Here is a 16,838-nt window from a genome sequence, read left to right as displayed (position 1 = left end):
CATGGGTACTCGAAACAGACGTCAGAAAGTATTTGATTTGTACATCTCTTGAGACTCGTTTATTTAAAGTAGCCGATACATTTTGATGAGTCTTAAGTGAATAAGACTGGCAGAACTAAAGACGGGATTTGATCTTTAACCCAAGTCTATCCGGGTTTACAAAAGAGTTAATAGCTTTATAAAATCACGTTGGCTAGGCCTTGGTCCAGATTTCAATGTTTCCAGTAGTCTCTTCCAGTGCTTACAGGTCAAACTTGTACAATTTTGCAATATTCGCCAAATATTCTGTTCTACATGTTTTAAAAGGGGTAGTTCTTTTCGAATTTTGCTACGGATTTACATTTTGATGTAATGTTTTCAACGAATTGTCAAATTCTGCTGTTTTACATTGGTAGAATATAATTAAACGTTAACTATAATGTATTTTTTTCTTAATGCTGAACTTTAACACACCTGTTTACTTCCATTTTATTTTCATCTCGGTTTTATTTTTTTCCTTTTAAGTTTACATTAATGCAGTTCGATCCCTTGATTATGTCTCTGACACATAAATTTGGTAAAATTCCTTCACATTCAAATGTTTATAACCTGTGTTTCTATTTCATCAAAATCTAAACATTAAAGAACCAAGCTTGTCTGCAAGGAATTACATTCATTGCTTTCGCCATCGTACACATTTTACGTAGTAACATAAAACAGGGAAGTTTGAGTCTCTACAACCTGGAAGCTTTTAACATCTATCAACGAGTTTACTTATTCTTTTTCATTTCTTTATAACAGCAAAACCTTAATATTAGATCATGTTTTGTGTTGATTTGTTGAGGTTTCCGCTAAGAACGTAATTAATTTACCTTAGTTAAGGTATTGATATCACGAAGTTATATTTCTGCACCAAAAGTTATGTTAGAATATAGGATTTTGCTCAGAAAGTTGGTTATATGGACGTGACTCCCTAGGTTAATACCAGAAAATGAAAGAGAAGGATTAACGTCCTCTATGGTTCCACAAGTGACTAATAATCGCATTAGCAAAACAAAACTGAGGAATATACATAATTTTGATTTTTAAAATTATATATTCAGATGTTCAAGTTACAGAAATCTTTTATAAACACAAATTTTAGTGCTGTGGAGTAAGTCCTGGTGCAGGTATAAAATAGGCTGCTCTGTTTTGGTTATGTTGAATCATTGCTGTTTTCCTAAGCGCGTCAAAGCAATTCCGTTATTCATTTTCTCTTTTTATGTCCGATGTGTTTATATGCAGGTATAGGCAATGTGTTCAGGATAAATTAACATTATTTTACTTGTCGTACACTCGTAACAGTTTACCTACCGGTGACCTTATTAAAATACATCAAAAAGGAAACAAGTTACCTTGCATGTGCGCTTTACATTATATGTTATTACGATAAACAATGCAACTCATACGTTGAATGCAGATGTACAATATATTCAAGACGTGAAACAATTTCCTAGTAATTTTGCCGTAGCAATTTATTGTATAGTTATACTAAACCAAAACTTTTAAGTTCGCTTTCTAACATTTATCGACAATATTGGTGGATTTGACCATTCTTAGTTACCTTCACGTTCACGTTTTCCAAGCCTTATTTTGAATTACTCAAAGAATACTATATTTAATGTACTAAGTATTTTTATTATAATCTACCATCAGCCGGGTATATTTTTATAACAATCAATTGAACTGGCTACTGTTACTGATATAGGGAATTAGCAACATACACTTTATGCTGCAGCAAACATTAGCTTAATGCATAACTGGATTTCACGTTCTTTGCACATGCGTAGCCGAAAACGTTAAGCCGTAGCCTAAATTCTACTCATTATTTCCTGTATTCTCTTCTTTACATTGCAGACTTGAATTCGCAGTCTGGTTTACGTGTGTCTTTGTGTCTTTTAAAACTAAATTGTTTTATAATAACGACTTCAAAAAAGATTAATTCAGTCAGAACAATATAGTAGGTTTCTGCATGCCGTAATTTTGGAGTATGTTGAATTTTATATCCGTACACTTCTAAAGATTTTAGGTTAACAAAATGTTTATTCTTTTCCTGCAATTATGAAATATGTGATTTAAATAATTCATTGCAAACTGCAGAGTGTAAGGATTTTAATCGTTTCATTTATTAATTTCAAATTAAATATTTCAGCAACAGAAATTTCAAAATGTTCTTAGTCACATAGTTTTCTAATCCAGTGTTTTCCAAGTGCATATTTTTCAATATTTTCTCCAGTTTTCCACAATCAAGCATTATGTATAAGCGACGTTTATATATCCGTCTGGATATAGTTTAAATAACAATTCAAGTCATTACGGAATGAGTAATAACGATATGAACAAGCAAAATCTGTAACGTTCACTGTCGCCAAGGTGTAAACTTTTCCATTAGACACATCAGAGAGCAATAAACTTCAATAATATCATCTACAAATACCTTGATGGCAGTATCTTCTTTTAGCAAAAAGAAAGTCCAGCGTATCCAAAAATATGGGATCAGTCAGCTTGTTCGCCTAGGAATTCCTGGTACACAAAACATCAATAGCCACAACTGAACGACAAATGCGCGGATATTTAAATGTCATAAAATGGAAATCACGGTTTAAAGGATATAAATGTTCAGTTTCAAAGTTTTTCCAAGCTTTTGGGATTAGTAAGTATCTCTCTCGCCAGACGCCAGGTTTGTTTTGCTGCATTTTCCAAAGCGGTATGTGGTTTGCCCTGAAATAAATCTAGATTGGGTAAGAAATAATGTGGACATCTGCGGCACTGAAGGCAGGAGATGAGCTGCAGTAGAATCCCGTTTAGGCGATCTCCCAAACACGACTCATCCCAGTCCGATTCTCTGGGATGTTTCTCACATTCATAGGAAACGAGTGTTTTCATGTGATAATTATTGAGAGGCTGTCCGGGGAGTTCAAGGTGTCGATCGCGCAAAGTTTTGAGAACAGACAGGCATTTCTTCCGACAGCCCCCTAATAGAAGCCTATTCTCGGCCTCGGCGAACTGTAACACCCAGGCATCGCTCTCGGCTGAGCTCTGTTTGCCAGAAAGGGAGTAACACTCTTTGGAGAGTAAATTGAACCCCTCGGCCTTGACCTCCGCTACCCTGTTCGGCCCAGGCCATGGGATATGAGGCAGCGGCCAGTGCGCCGCGCTCCTCGGCCAAATCCCAGTGCATTTGAAAGCGGGGGTGATCTGCACTATGTAGCGGTCCCTGATCCGAAGTTTCACCTCGCTGGTGTCGGCCACCATCTTCACAACGTCCCGGTAACTACATTTGTCCACGGCCTGAGCCACCAGTGTCTGAAACCTGGAGCGGATCTTACGTGCAGAGAGATATCCCGAAGCCGTAATGAATTCCACCCACAGAGACATGCTCCTTTTACGACCGTCACTTAGCTTCAGCACGGCGCAGCCAGGTAAGGAACCATCATCCACGAAGTTGAAAACACCCATCTGGTTCAAGTAGAGGACTACCTCGAATTCGGTAGGGGAAATTACCTCCAATCCTTCAAAGCGACTGTCGATTTCGTTCAGCGAGCTGATAAACCGTGGCTCCTGCACTTCCACTTCCTTGAGTACGTCTGACACTACTTTACACACTTCCCTGATGGTTTTGGCTATTGCAGCTTTTCGAGCTTGACACTTCTCATTATAGTATTTGTTCAGGTGGTAGACTAGTTTGGCTTGTGCAGCAATCATATTTGGGCAGAGATCCGGGTTGTACACCGGAGTCTCGCAGTACCCTGACGGATCCAATGCGGCCGGTTTAACAGGCGCCAACTTCAGAAATATAAATTTTTAAAAAACTGTAAAAGAAGACGTCGCAAAAAAAAGCTTCAAATCGTAATCTCCAACGACCAGGCTCATGAAATTTGTTCAGCAGCAATAGCGTACAAATCTATCACCGCAGTAGCAGCACTAGCCAAACTTGTTTGTTTTCTCTCTCCTCGATCTCTCTCTCTCTCTTTTGTCAAGAAACAGATCAACTGTAGTCCAGTCTGCGCTTCTAAAGCTGCTGATCAGTTTGGAGGAGCATAGATGCTCTGTGGAGTGTAAAATATAAGGCAGGGCCGGGCGTCGGTATCCAATCGCTCTTGGGCTCGTCATTGCCTGCCACTAAATAGAGCTAATTAATCCTAGCATTTATAAAGAACTCAAAGTGGGTGTCTGAGCCCCAAAGAGGGTGTTCAAAAAGCGCAATCGGATTGTCAGAGGGATATTCGAATTTTTGTGTCTGTGTTGTGGATATTATTAGGCAAGAAGCTATTTGGTAATATATAAATAGATGCGGCTGTTGATAGTTAGTTTATCTATTATCCCTCTCATTCTATTAGGTAGGGCAGTGTTTACAGTTATGAAAGTGTTGTGTTTGTATAGGCAGGTGCTAATGGGTTGTTGTGGCAGTAGGTTCTCGTCACTTTCATAGAAGTAAGAGTGGTTTCATCGGGGCTCTTCATTTGATTGTCAGATTAACTGCTCAAATCCAGTTTTAGAAGGGTTTAAACTGTATAGAATAGCTGTTTTTGAAGTGGCCTTCTCACAGTCAGAAATATTCTACTGCATCAAAAGAATAATAATAAAAAATACATTTTAACAAGCGAAATTGGGTTTTCGAAATATTCACTTTGTAGTCCGTTTTTGAAGGTCTGAAAATTGCACTTTCTTAAAAATGCATAAATGATAACGCTGTACGAAAACTCGCTTTATAACAAAATTAACTTTAAAGCCTATCGGTTGTATTTTATGGGTTATTTGAATGATTGATTCATATTATTTATCCAAACTTGCTTTCGTAAAATTATCATAGCTTTCGGATTTACAGATGCTGTTGGGGCGGGTTAGTTCGTAGCGATGCCATTTTCTGAAGCTCTTGCAATTGGAGAGTTGTTGTTTAGTGCGTCGAAACCGTGCCTGTTATTGCTCTCAATCTGGGGCTGCTGGCGGTGTGATAAAAAGGAGATAATTATGCACCACAGAGTGGGTTGCATTACTGGATATGTCACAGTTTGTAAACCAAAGATAACAACCTGTTTTGTAGGGAGAAGTATTGCAAATGGATAGATATTGATAATTCATTATAATTGTTGTAGATTGAATCGCAGAATGAGCTGGGTTTATGAATTGTAGATCAATTCAAGAAATCCAGTGGCGGAGCTGTTGGCAAAATGTTGTCGATGTTGAAGCTGTTTAAATGAAGGAATAAACATAGTTCGATTTATTAACTTGGTTAACAGGAACATTTGATCTGGTCAAAGGTCAATTTGTAAAACATTTTTACTATTTTCCATCAGCCTTGTACACTACATGGTATTGATGTATATCGTATTCATATTCATTAAAATCATTTTCTTTATCAGTCTGTTGGATTAGTAAACAACCGTTTGAATAGGAGTTACCGTTGGTATTTAAAATATATACAATCGCGTAGTATTTCTTACATAATTCGGATGTGTGCGAGTGTTGACAGGTTAAAAGTAAAATTACATTTTGATTTCAAGTTGAATGCTAGCGCTTGATTGGTAATAATGGCTGTTTTTCGGAATCTGGTGATAATGAGGGTGTTCGGTTTAGCTGTTATAATTGAAAATAAAGTTATATGGAGCTATGCGTGCGATTGAGGTAACTACATTAATGTCATTTTATGACGCCTCCTGGTTTGTTACTAATTTAATCAAATAGCTTAATAAATAATAGTAAAGAAGAATTAGCTACTAAGAATATATTTCAGTTAATTTTAGACTTTCTGGTGGAACTTTTTACATAATGTGTATCATTTTTGTAAAATGACTGTAAATTCTGACATCATGACAGGTATTCTACAATTGCATTGAACATGACATAAGCAAAAAACGTTATGATATAAACCAGTACAAAGCATGATGTTCTGGTGCACTAGATGGTTGAAAGTCAATATATTTTAAATTCTGTATACCAGCTTCCTGTAAAACTGGATTATGTAGTCCTAGTCTTTTACCTACCCATGCCAACCCCCGCCTCCTGTACACATACACAAACACAAAATCAAAATTTGCATCATTCTTTTTCAAGAAATATAGCATATCTGTTAATGTTCAAAGGAAATAAATCAAATGGTTAAGAAAAAACTTGTTATATTTTAAAAGTAACTTTTAGCCTATGCTCTATTTGTTATCATATTTAGTAATAATTGCTGTCAGATTTAGAAAAAATTAAATCTCTAATGTGGTAATTCCTTAAACTTTCAATATACACAATGTTATGTTCAAAAAGATGTAACAAAACTATTCAGAACAAAATAAATTTTCTTCTCCACATTCCCTTTCACTTATTTCTATCTTTTCCCTGCTCCCCATTTTCTTTTTTTAGTCTCTTTCCCTCTTTAGTTCTCTGTCCCTCTTTAGTTCATATTTCAGGTTGGGTAACTTATTGTACATCTTTTTACTTTTCAGAATTTTATTTTCTTTGGCTTTGGGATGCCATGAAAATAGTAGTTCTTGATTCATTTCACTTTGTCAGCCCAAGTATGGCTTTTGCAGGGTGCATTATTAATGCTGTTTCAGGCACCAGTTACAGAATTATATTTGGATTAATTTCAGATTAAATCTGCCACAACCTGAATTTCAGTAAATCACCAAGGAAGGTGGTTAAATTTAAAAGAACAACAGTGTACTAACTCTTATGCTCTATTATTAAAAATAATGATGAACAATTGGTTACAAACCCTTGTAGTTCACTGACCATCAGTGCACTGTTCCACTAGTGTTGTATAATTGGCTACCAGTTATGTTCATCAGAAGATCTGTTCAATTTGTACCGGTTCATATAGAAATAAGTCCACAGAGTATTTTTTAGCAATATAAGTTTTTTTTTAACGTTTCAGTTCAAATTTTAGTATTGTGCATTTAATCAGGGATTCCTTGGTTAATGAAATGAAAATTAAGCAAATAAGTTGTTTAATTTGAATAATGGTTTACCAACTCAATTCTTCTGAAAATGTGAAAATATAATTCATTTATCTTTTATGTTCTAAATGCCCATCTACTTAATAATAACTGAAGAACCCAAGCATATGTTTGGGAGCAGTGGTAGGTGGATGTCTGGAGGGATGTTGGTGGGAGAACTATTTATTTGTAGCTTTGAAACCTTGCATTTTTATCATATAGTACATTTTTTCAGTCCTTAAGTGATCACTTTCTTAATTTAGAGTAATTTCTAGCATCCTCACATATAAAATATTTTTCCATACAAAAAACTCCATATTATTAAAGACTTTTTTAAAAAGAACAATATAGCAATTTAAAATGCAGTCCCCAAAATATCTACATTTTTACAATAAATATTGTGATTCAAAAACTTCAGCAGAGGAGATTCTATTAATGGTTGTTCAGTAACAACTTTGGCATTATATTCTTTGGGACCTTTACGAGCCACCTTCAGCTTCACAACAGATTAATTTTCAAGTTTTCCTAATAGTTCAATGTACCAAGTGAACATGGTGAACTTAAGAACATATTGACCTATATGTCCAAATCCAGGAGTCAGTAGTTTAAGCTCCAAATTGTATTGCCAGTGTGCACTGTGTGAGTCATTTACTGGGGCAAATCATAGCAAGACAAATGAAAGAAATAGAAACAGATTTTTTAAAATTTGTTTTTAGTTTCTGCTCTGGAAAGAAGAACCCCCTTCATGTGTATGTAATGTCATGTCATCATGTGCACATGACATCTTGGCAGTGTAAATTTTCTTCAACTTAGAAGGAAGATTGACATTTGGATTTCTGGAATAATCAATTCACTTCCAATACAAGTACATTTTCAGAAACTGTCACAAATAAATTGCCACTGAATTTTTAAAGAATTCCTACAATTTGCAGGAGAACAATTAATTGAACTTGCAATCTCTTGTTAGATTCAATGATACAATTAAGATTGAATGTTTTCACCAAAATCATATTAAATGCACATAGCATTATGTCTTATTGTTGATTTATTTAAATTAATTCTTTTCAGATATCTGGTCATTGTGGGAAGCAAGCATTCTATATCCCTCCCTAACTATCCTTAAACTGATCAGCTAACAAATTGATCTAAAGTCACATATAACAACTTGTCCATAAGGAAATCAGAGAATGAGATAGGTTCTTGTAGCAATCTCGTAATAGTTTTGAGGTAATGTAAATTCATGATTATGTTCTGTGTTAATTGTCTAAACGTTTATAGCATGTCAACTGTATATGTTTGTTTTCGTAAAATAGATTTGGACAGAAAATTTTCCACAGTATTCTTTCATACTATTGTTTAAATGAAACAATATAATTCAATATTATGTACTTCTGTGGTCCAAGAACACGAATGTATATTTAAGCTTATTACAAGAATTAGGGACCAAATTTGAACATCCATGGTAGGTTGTAGTGAAGACATTTGTAGGTTGTGGGGTTGTATTCAAAACTTCTGAATAAGATATTACTTTGCATCTGATTTTAACATAGGAGACAAATCCATTTCATGAGGTACATTAGTCAGTGAATTCTTAAAAAGAGACGGTTCGTACGTACTAACTTGAGTTTTATTTTTAACTCCTGCAAGGTAGGATACCCAAATTATGAGAATGATAGTAAATAAACTGAGGTGTGAATAATTGATTCCATTAGTATATTGGTTCGTCATTGAAACCTAACATGTGGTGCAGCAGAAAGTTGGGAAGGCAAGTGGTATGTTAGTCTTTGTATGTTGCTGGAAGATTTTAATAGAAGAAAGAAGGTGGTGATGAGCTGTTACCTTGAACTACTGCAGTGCTTCTGGTGAACATACTACCTCAATGCTGTTTGGGATGAATTTGCAGAACTTAAAGCAATATATTTCCAAGTCGAAATTATATTGAACTTAGAAGCAGCATTGTTCCCGTGCACTTGCTGTGCTTGTTCTCCTGGTGTTAGAGAGGTCTGAGATTGGTTTTGAAAAAGCCTAGCAATTAAAGATGGCACATACCACAGCCACTTTGCATGGCTGTTGTCAGAAGTAAATCTTTAGCTGGGTGGATAGGATGCCTAACAAGTAGACTGCATTATTCTGAAGGATGTCCAGCTTCTTGAGATTTGCAAGAGCTGTACTCATCCAAGCTTCTAATTATATCTTGTAGATCATGGAAAGGCTTTAGTTTCGCTGCAAGATTCTCAGCCTTTGACCTGTTTATGTAGCCGCAAGACTTAAGAGACTGGTCTAGTTCAAATTTTGGTCGGGCATGACCACGGGTTGTTAAAAGTGGGGGACTTGGCAGTATTAATATAACTGAATGTCAGAATGTGTGGTTAGACCTTTTCAAGCTGGACTTGGTCATTTTGTGAAGTAATTATCATAGAAACATAGAAAACCTACAGCACAATTCAGGCCTTTTGGCCCACAAAGTTCTGCTGAACATGTCACTAACTTAGAAATTACTAGGCTTGCCTATAGCCCTCTATTTTACCAAGCTCCATGTACCTATCTGAAAGTCTCTTAAAAGATCCTATCATATCTACCTCCACCACCAATGCTGGCAGCCCATTTCACGCAATCACCACTTGCTGAGTAAAAAACTTACCGCTGACATCTCTGTACCTACTCTCCAGCACCTTAAACCTGTGTCTTCTTGTGACAGCCTTTTTAGCCCTGGAAAAATGCCTCTGACTATCCACACGATCAATGCCTCTCATCATCTTATACACCTCTATCAGGTCACCTCTCATCCTCCTTCGCTCCAAGCAGAAAAGGCCAAATTCACTCAACCTTTTCTCATAAGACATGCTCCCCAATCCAGGCAACGTCCTTGTAAATCTCCTCTGCACCCTTTCAATGGCTTCCACATCCTTGCTGCAGTGAGGCGACCAGAACTGAGCACAGTACTCCAAGTGGGGTCTGACCAGGGTCCTATATAGCTGCAACATCACCTCTCGGCTCCTAAATTCAATTCCACGATTGATGAAGGCTAATACACCATATGCCTTCTTAACCAGAGTCAATCTGCGCAGCTGCTTTGACCGTCCTATGGACTTGGACCCCAAGATCCCTCTGATCCTCCACACTTACCATTAATACTATGTTTTGCCATCATATTTGACCTACCAAAATGTACCACTTCACACTTATCTGGGTTGAACTCCATCTGCCACTTCTTAGCCCTGTTTTGCATCCTATCAATGTCCCACTGTAACCTCTGACAGCCCACAACACTTCCAACCTTTATGTCATCAGCAAATTTACTCAACCATCCCTCCACTTCCTCATCCAGGTCATTTATAAAAATCATGAAGAGTAGGGGTCCCAGAACAGATCCGTGAGGCACACCACTTGTCACTGATTTCCATGCAGAATATGACCCTTCGCTCTTTCCCTTCTGTGGGCAAGCCAGTTCTGGACCCTCAAAGCAACGTCTCCTTGGATCCAATGCCTCCTTACTTTTTCAATAAGCCTTTCATGGGGTACCTTATCAAATGCCTTGCTGAAATCCATATACACTACATCTACTGCTCTTCTTTCATCAATGTGTTTAGTCACATCCTCAAAAAATACCATCAGGGTCGTAAGGCACAACCTGCCCTTGACAAAGCCATGCTGACTACTCCTAATCATATTATACCTCTCTAAATGTACATAAGTCCTACTTCTCAGGATCTTCTCCATCAACTTACCAACCACTGAGGTAAGACTCACTGGTCTATAATTTCCTGGGCTATCTCTACTCCCTTTCGTGAATAAAGGAACAACATCCGCAACCCTCCAATTCTCCGGCACCTTTCACCTTTTCACCAGAGGCTCAGCAATCTCCTCCCTCGCCTCCCACAGTAGCCTGGGGTACATTTCATCCAGTCTCAGTGACTTAACTTACTTGATGCTTTCCAAAAGCTCCAGCACATCCTCTTTCTTAATATCTACATGTTCAAGCTTTTCAATCTGCTGCAAGTCATCTCTCCAATCACTAAAATCTTTTTCCATAATGAATACTGAAGTAAAGTGCCTCTGCTATTTCCTCCGGTTCCATACACACTTTCCCACTGTCACACTTGATAGGTCCTATTATTTCACATCTTACCCTCTTGTTTTTCACATACTTGTAGAATACCTTGGGGTTTCAAGCAACACACACAAAATGCTGGTGGAACACCTGTCATAGAGAAAGTTCTCTATGCCTGTCCCCCCCTCACACTGTCTACAAGTTTTCTCTATTTGTGAGCTAACCTGCTCTTCCCCAGTCTCTTCAGTTCAGTTCCCACCCCCAACAATTCTAGTTTAAACTCTCATTCGCCACTTATCATTGTATGCCAGAATGTTGCCTCAGTTTTGACTCATGCGAGCATGGGTTGTGAATAGTTTGAAATGGAATTGAACATTGTGCAATTGTCAGCAAATATTCACATTTCTGACCTTATTAAGGAAGGGAAACCATGGATGAATCATGTAATGATGGCTGATGGGTAGGTATTGCCTTGCAGAACTCTGCAATGATGCCGTAGGCTAGTGATGATTGATCTTTGACAATCTCGACCAACTTACTTTGTGCAAGATATAATTCCAGCCACAGGTTCTGTATTATTTCAGTTTTGCCTGGTCACCTTTATGCCACAGTAAATGCTGCCTTGACATCAAGTGCTATCATATTGGCTTTACTTCAAGAATTCAGCTCTTTGATCCTTATCTGGACCAAGTCAGGAAGTGAGTGATTCTGGCAAAACTGAACTGAGTGTTGGTGCATAGTTTATTGGTGAACAAGTACTGCTGATAGTATTGTTGATGACAGCTTCCATCAGTTTGCTGATGATTGATAGTAGACTGGTTTGGCAGTTTGGATTTGTCCTGCTTTTTGTGAACAGAGCATTCATGGGCAATTTTCCACATTGCCGGGTAGATGTCAGAGTTGTAATTGTATTGCATTAGCTTAGCAAGATATGTGGCTGGTTCTGGAGTGTGGTCTTCAGTCCTATAGCTGGAACATTGTCTCGACCCAGTGCTCTCAGTAATATGTGGAATGAATCAAATTGGCTGAAGACTGACTTTTGTAATGCTGAAAGTCTCTTGAGGAAGTCTTGGTGAGAGTAAACCTGGGGTATTAAGCACAATTTTGGATATTTGGATTAGGCTGTTGAGGCTGACTTCTTCATACAGAGGGTGATGAATCTTTGGAATTACCCACCTGGAGTGTTGTGGAAACTGTCAATGCATTCAATATACTTGTATTTAAAAAGCTGGATGTGTTAAAATATAAATGATTGCCTCTCTTGCTCAAACACATTTAAAAACTATGAAGATTTCAATATATTTTTAAAAGTTAAGTATCATAATTTAAAAAAAACTTAGCTAAATACATTTAACAATACTTGTAAATACTCCAAGATATTTTGGTTAGTTTAATGCTATTGGAAGAATGCAAGTTCCCTTTCCATTGGCTTTAATTTAGTCCAATCAGGTACGGAATTCAAGAACTTCTTCTCCATTATAAATGCAAAGGAATCCATTTTGCTGGCAAATGTTGAATAACCATTTACTGGTTTAAGTGGAAGCGAGTCTGGGACTTCTGTGCATGCAGTAACCTGAACAGCTGTCTGCTTGAGAGGTATAGTGTAAGACTAAACTGACAGAATAGGCATTCTGAAATTGCCTGGAAATTTTTGACTTTTGCATTTCACAATACAGTACATACATATACACAAATCCTAAACTTCCAGGCAAACTGGTAAAACGTTGGCTGTTTTTTTAGGACTGCCAATTATTACCAACATAGTTCCAGGGCAAAATGTTTCTTATAGAGTCACAAAACTATTTAATTAGTCAAATTTTTTGGGAGCCTATCAAACACAAAATCAAGGACCCCTCACCACCCAAAGCATGCTCTTTTCTTGCTGCTGCCATTGGGAAGGAGATACAGAAGGTTTAGATCCCATACCACTAGGATTAGGAACAATTATAACCTTCAACTATCAGGCTCCTGAACCGGCATAGGTAACTTTTCTCAACACTGAACTAATTCCAAAACCACTTTCAATTGGTTTCAACACTCACTTTCAAGGACTCTATAACTCTTGCTCTCAGTATTATTTATTTATTTATTTTTGTATTTGCACCGTTTGTCTTCTTTTGCACATTGATTATTTGCCAGTCTTTGTTTATGTGTAATTTTTATTGATTCTGTCATATTTCTTTGTTGTCCAATTATGAATGCCTGCAAGAAAATAAATCTCATGGTAGCATATGGTAACATTTATGCACTTTAATAATAAATTTATGTTGACGTTTGATTATCAGACATTTATCACAAGAAATCGATAAACTGGAATTTTCCACTCAGTAAAAAGAAATTCTATCAGATTATTTGCTCACATTGTTTACATGAAAGATATTTCACTTTTATGTTTCATTTTTAAGATATCTGCACAATTTACTAGTGGAAAAATAGGATAATGAACAAATCTTACTTATCTGTTCTGCTGCATAGAACATGAATACTACTTTAATTTCTGGGTTTAAGTTTTTTCCAATGCATTGATAGTATGTTATCTCTGTCATCTTGACATCCAGAGTAAATAATTGCTCTTTGCAGGAGTTGAACACCATTATAAATGTCTTGTTTGCTTGAATTTTCATAGTATAACGTAAAATACTATTTTTTGTATTAAGGTTTGATATTCTCTTGTTTATTTCACACTCTTTTCACTAGATCAAAAAAAGGGAAATGGGCAGTATATACAAGAAAGAATATAAGTATAACAGTGAAATCGAATACACAAAGAGATTTATTGACTACCTTCTACTGAATCCAAGGCATATGTTCAGACATACTTTAACTTTTATTGTCTTCCCTCAGACCATATTTGATAATTCTTTAAGCATTTTCACCAATCCACTTCATTTCTTCCCATATCATAAAATGACTGTGATTTTAGAGTTTTGCACCTCTTAATTTGCCACACCTGTACTAGGTCATAAAGGTTCAGTGCCATAGTGAATTTGTTAAAGTTAAATACTGCATTACTGAGCAGTTGTGGTCACATCATAGAACTGACCTCCAGTAATGAATCTGCGCCTGCAGATGATCAGATTCATTTATTATCCGTGTACCTTGAAGCAGCGTGGAATGCCATTTTCTCTTCAGTTGATATTAATATTCATCTTCATATTGAGCATATTTAAGAATCACAATACTGAACTAGACTTGGTATGATAGATATCCATCCATTTAAATCTGGATAAGATTTTAGAACCAGCAAGTTTTAACATTCGTGCAGAAAATAAAGCTTTAGCATGTGCTTTTTAATGGTTAAAATACTATTCCATGAAGTCCTTTGAAAGTCTGGAATTTTACACTGGATTTGATTAAACAAGATACAACTTACTGCATTGGTTAACTTTTTGGGGGGCCTGGGCATCTCTAGCATAGCAAGTGTCTCTTGCTTCTTTCTGATTTCCCTTGAGAAGGTGAAGGTGAAGGTGAGCAGCTTCTTAAATGACTGCATTTGGTGAAGGGATTTCATGGTGCTATTGAGCAGGAAGTTTCAGGATTTAGACCCTTAAGCAATGAGGGGTTTGCAGTATATTTCTTGGTCAAGGTAGTGTGACTCAGATCCAGCAGGTGGTGGTGTTCCTATGATTGGTATTGGGAAGTAATCACAGTACATTTTTCAGACAGCATGTATCAGTGCTGAAAAGAACAAATGTTTGGGACGATGGATGGGGTATAAATCAAGTAGGCTGCTTTGTCCAGATTGCTAGCAAGTTTCTTGAGATTCATTACATCCTAACTGATCTGAAGAATATTTCACCATATCCTGATGGGAAGGCTTTGGAGCATCAGGATGTGAGTTACTTTTCACAAGATACTCAGCTCTGACTTGTTCATCTAGCCATGAGATTCCTGTGGCTGTTTCAGCTGAATTTTTGGCCACTGGTGATCCCGAGGATGTTGTGGTTGGGGACTCAGCAAAAGTAATGCCATGTGAAGGTAGGTGGTTAGTCTCTCTCGTGTTGGATATGGTTAGTGTCTGACACTTTTGCCATATATCAGCCAATGCTTGAATGTTGTCAAAATCCTGCTGCATGCAAGGATGAGCTGTTCCATTTGCTGAGGAGATGGAATTTAGACATCGTGCAACCATCAGCAAATACTTCCTTGCCCCCAACTTTTTGAAGAGAGGAAAGTTATTGCAGCTGAAGATGGTTGGGTTTGGAACACAGCTCTGAAGTACTCTTACAAAGGTACCATAGGACCAGGGTTTTTGATGTCAAAAAAGTGCAACAATTTTGTGCAAGTTGAGTTTCCAACAGCCTTTCCTTCTGATGCCATAAATAATAGCTTTAGAGAACTTTTGAGGCTAAGCTTGGTCAAATGCTGCCATGATTGAAGGGCAGCCATTAGGGTTAGGGTTAGGTACAGGAGACCACACAGTGAGCATCAGATACAGTAGATGACACCAACAGACTCAGAGGTGAAGTGTTGCCTCACATGGAAGGACTGTTTGGGGCCCTGAATGGTTGTGAGGGAGGAGGTGTAGGGGCAGGTATGGAAGTTGTTCACCTTACAAGGATAAGTACCAGGAGGGAGATTCATGGGGAGGAATGAATGGACACCCAGGATGAGCGATCCCAGTGGAAAGCAGAAAGTGAGGTGGAGGGAAAAATGTGTTTGGTGGGATCCTGTTGGATGGCAGAAATTATGGAGAATTATGTGATGGCAGCAGTGGCTGCTGGGGTGGCAGGTGAGGACAAGAAGAACCCTATCCCTGGTGGGGTGGCGAGAGGATGGGGTGAGGGCAGAAGTGCACGAAATGGGCTTCTGCAGATTTTCTCGTCAATTTGCTAGATTAGCTGGATTTGTTCTACTTATTGTGAACAGTACCTGGGCACATTGTACAGTAGATGTGAGTTCTGGAAGCAGTTTGGCCATAGATGTAGCTGGTCTGGAGCACAGGCCTTCAGTACTAGAGGTAGAATTTTGTTTGGTCCCGTAATGTTTATTGTATCCAGGCCTATGACTGCCTTATATTATTGTGTGCCGTTTCAGGAGGATCATCTGTTTTAGATACTGGGTCTTTCCTCAATGGCAATCAGCATATTCATAAAAAATAAGGATGGCTTAAAAACATGGTACTGTGCTTTGTCATCAGTTGAGGATTCATAATCACAATTAATAAATGACAGTTGACATTTTGGACATTGCAAATGTGTTACCTTGAAGTTACGATCAAGTTTCAGCACTCATTGTCATCTTCTTTCCTAACCGGGAAGTTTCAAGTCCATTGACTATCCCTACTTCCTCAAACTTTTTTAGAATATTATTTCAGTCTATTATTTGTCAAGAATTTCTAAATAGTTTGTAATTCTTTCATAATCCATGCATTTTCTAATTTCAAGCAATGAGGTCTTGCAAGGAATTCCCTTGTTGCCTTATTCCACAGTCAAAATGATGCTTCACTATCTTAGCCGCTACCTTTCTGCCTTATGCTAAATAAAAAAGTCATTATCTCTAATCCATTACATAAGTTTAATAAGAAGAGTTTTATGCAATAATAAAATATATACATTTTAACATATATTGTAAGTATTAATAACTTAAATTTGTAAAGTAGATATCAATGTTGTAACTGAACCAATCTCCCACTTCAAGTTTCTTGAAAATTTCATTTTTTTCTTTTTGGTTCAGTGGCATACCTTATTTTTATTGGCACCACTATATAAAGCCAGCATACCAGATTGACAGCCCATTGGTCGGTTTCATGTTTCAATGTACACGTTAATAATAATCTTGAATCTTGATCTTGATTGTCAAATTGGCACAATGTTTAGAACCTTAGAACCATAGAACATGAC

General features: G+C 37.3%; 2 protein-coding genes across 5 annotated transcripts in view; one reads left to right on the top strand and one right to left on the bottom strand.

Annotated features, from left to right (window-relative positions):
- Positions 1 to 16,838, top strand: part of nbeaa (neurobeachin a) — a 790,167-nt gene that overhangs the window by 592,557 nt on the left and 180,772 nt on the right. The window lies entirely within an intron of this gene.
- Positions 2,123 to 3,772, bottom strand: LOC132391192 (putative nucleotidyltransferase MAB21L1). Its single transcript, XM_059964074.1, has one exon. The coding sequence runs from the start codon at positions 3,721 to 3,723 to the stop codon at positions 2,644 to 2,646; it is 1,080 nt and encodes a 359-aa protein (XP_059820057.1). The 5' UTR covers positions 3,724 to 3,772; the 3' UTR covers positions 2,123 to 2,643.

This window comes from Hypanus sabinus, chromosome 3, assembly GCF_030144855.1.
Source record: "Hypanus sabinus isolate sHypSab1 chromosome 3, sHypSab1.hap1, whole genome shotgun sequence".
NCBI lineage: Eukaryota > Metazoa > Chordata > Chondrichthyes > Myliobatiformes > Dasyatidae > Hypanus > Hypanus sabinus.
Note: the sequence above shows the minus strand (reverse complement) of the source record. Positions and strands in the feature narration are given on the sequence as shown.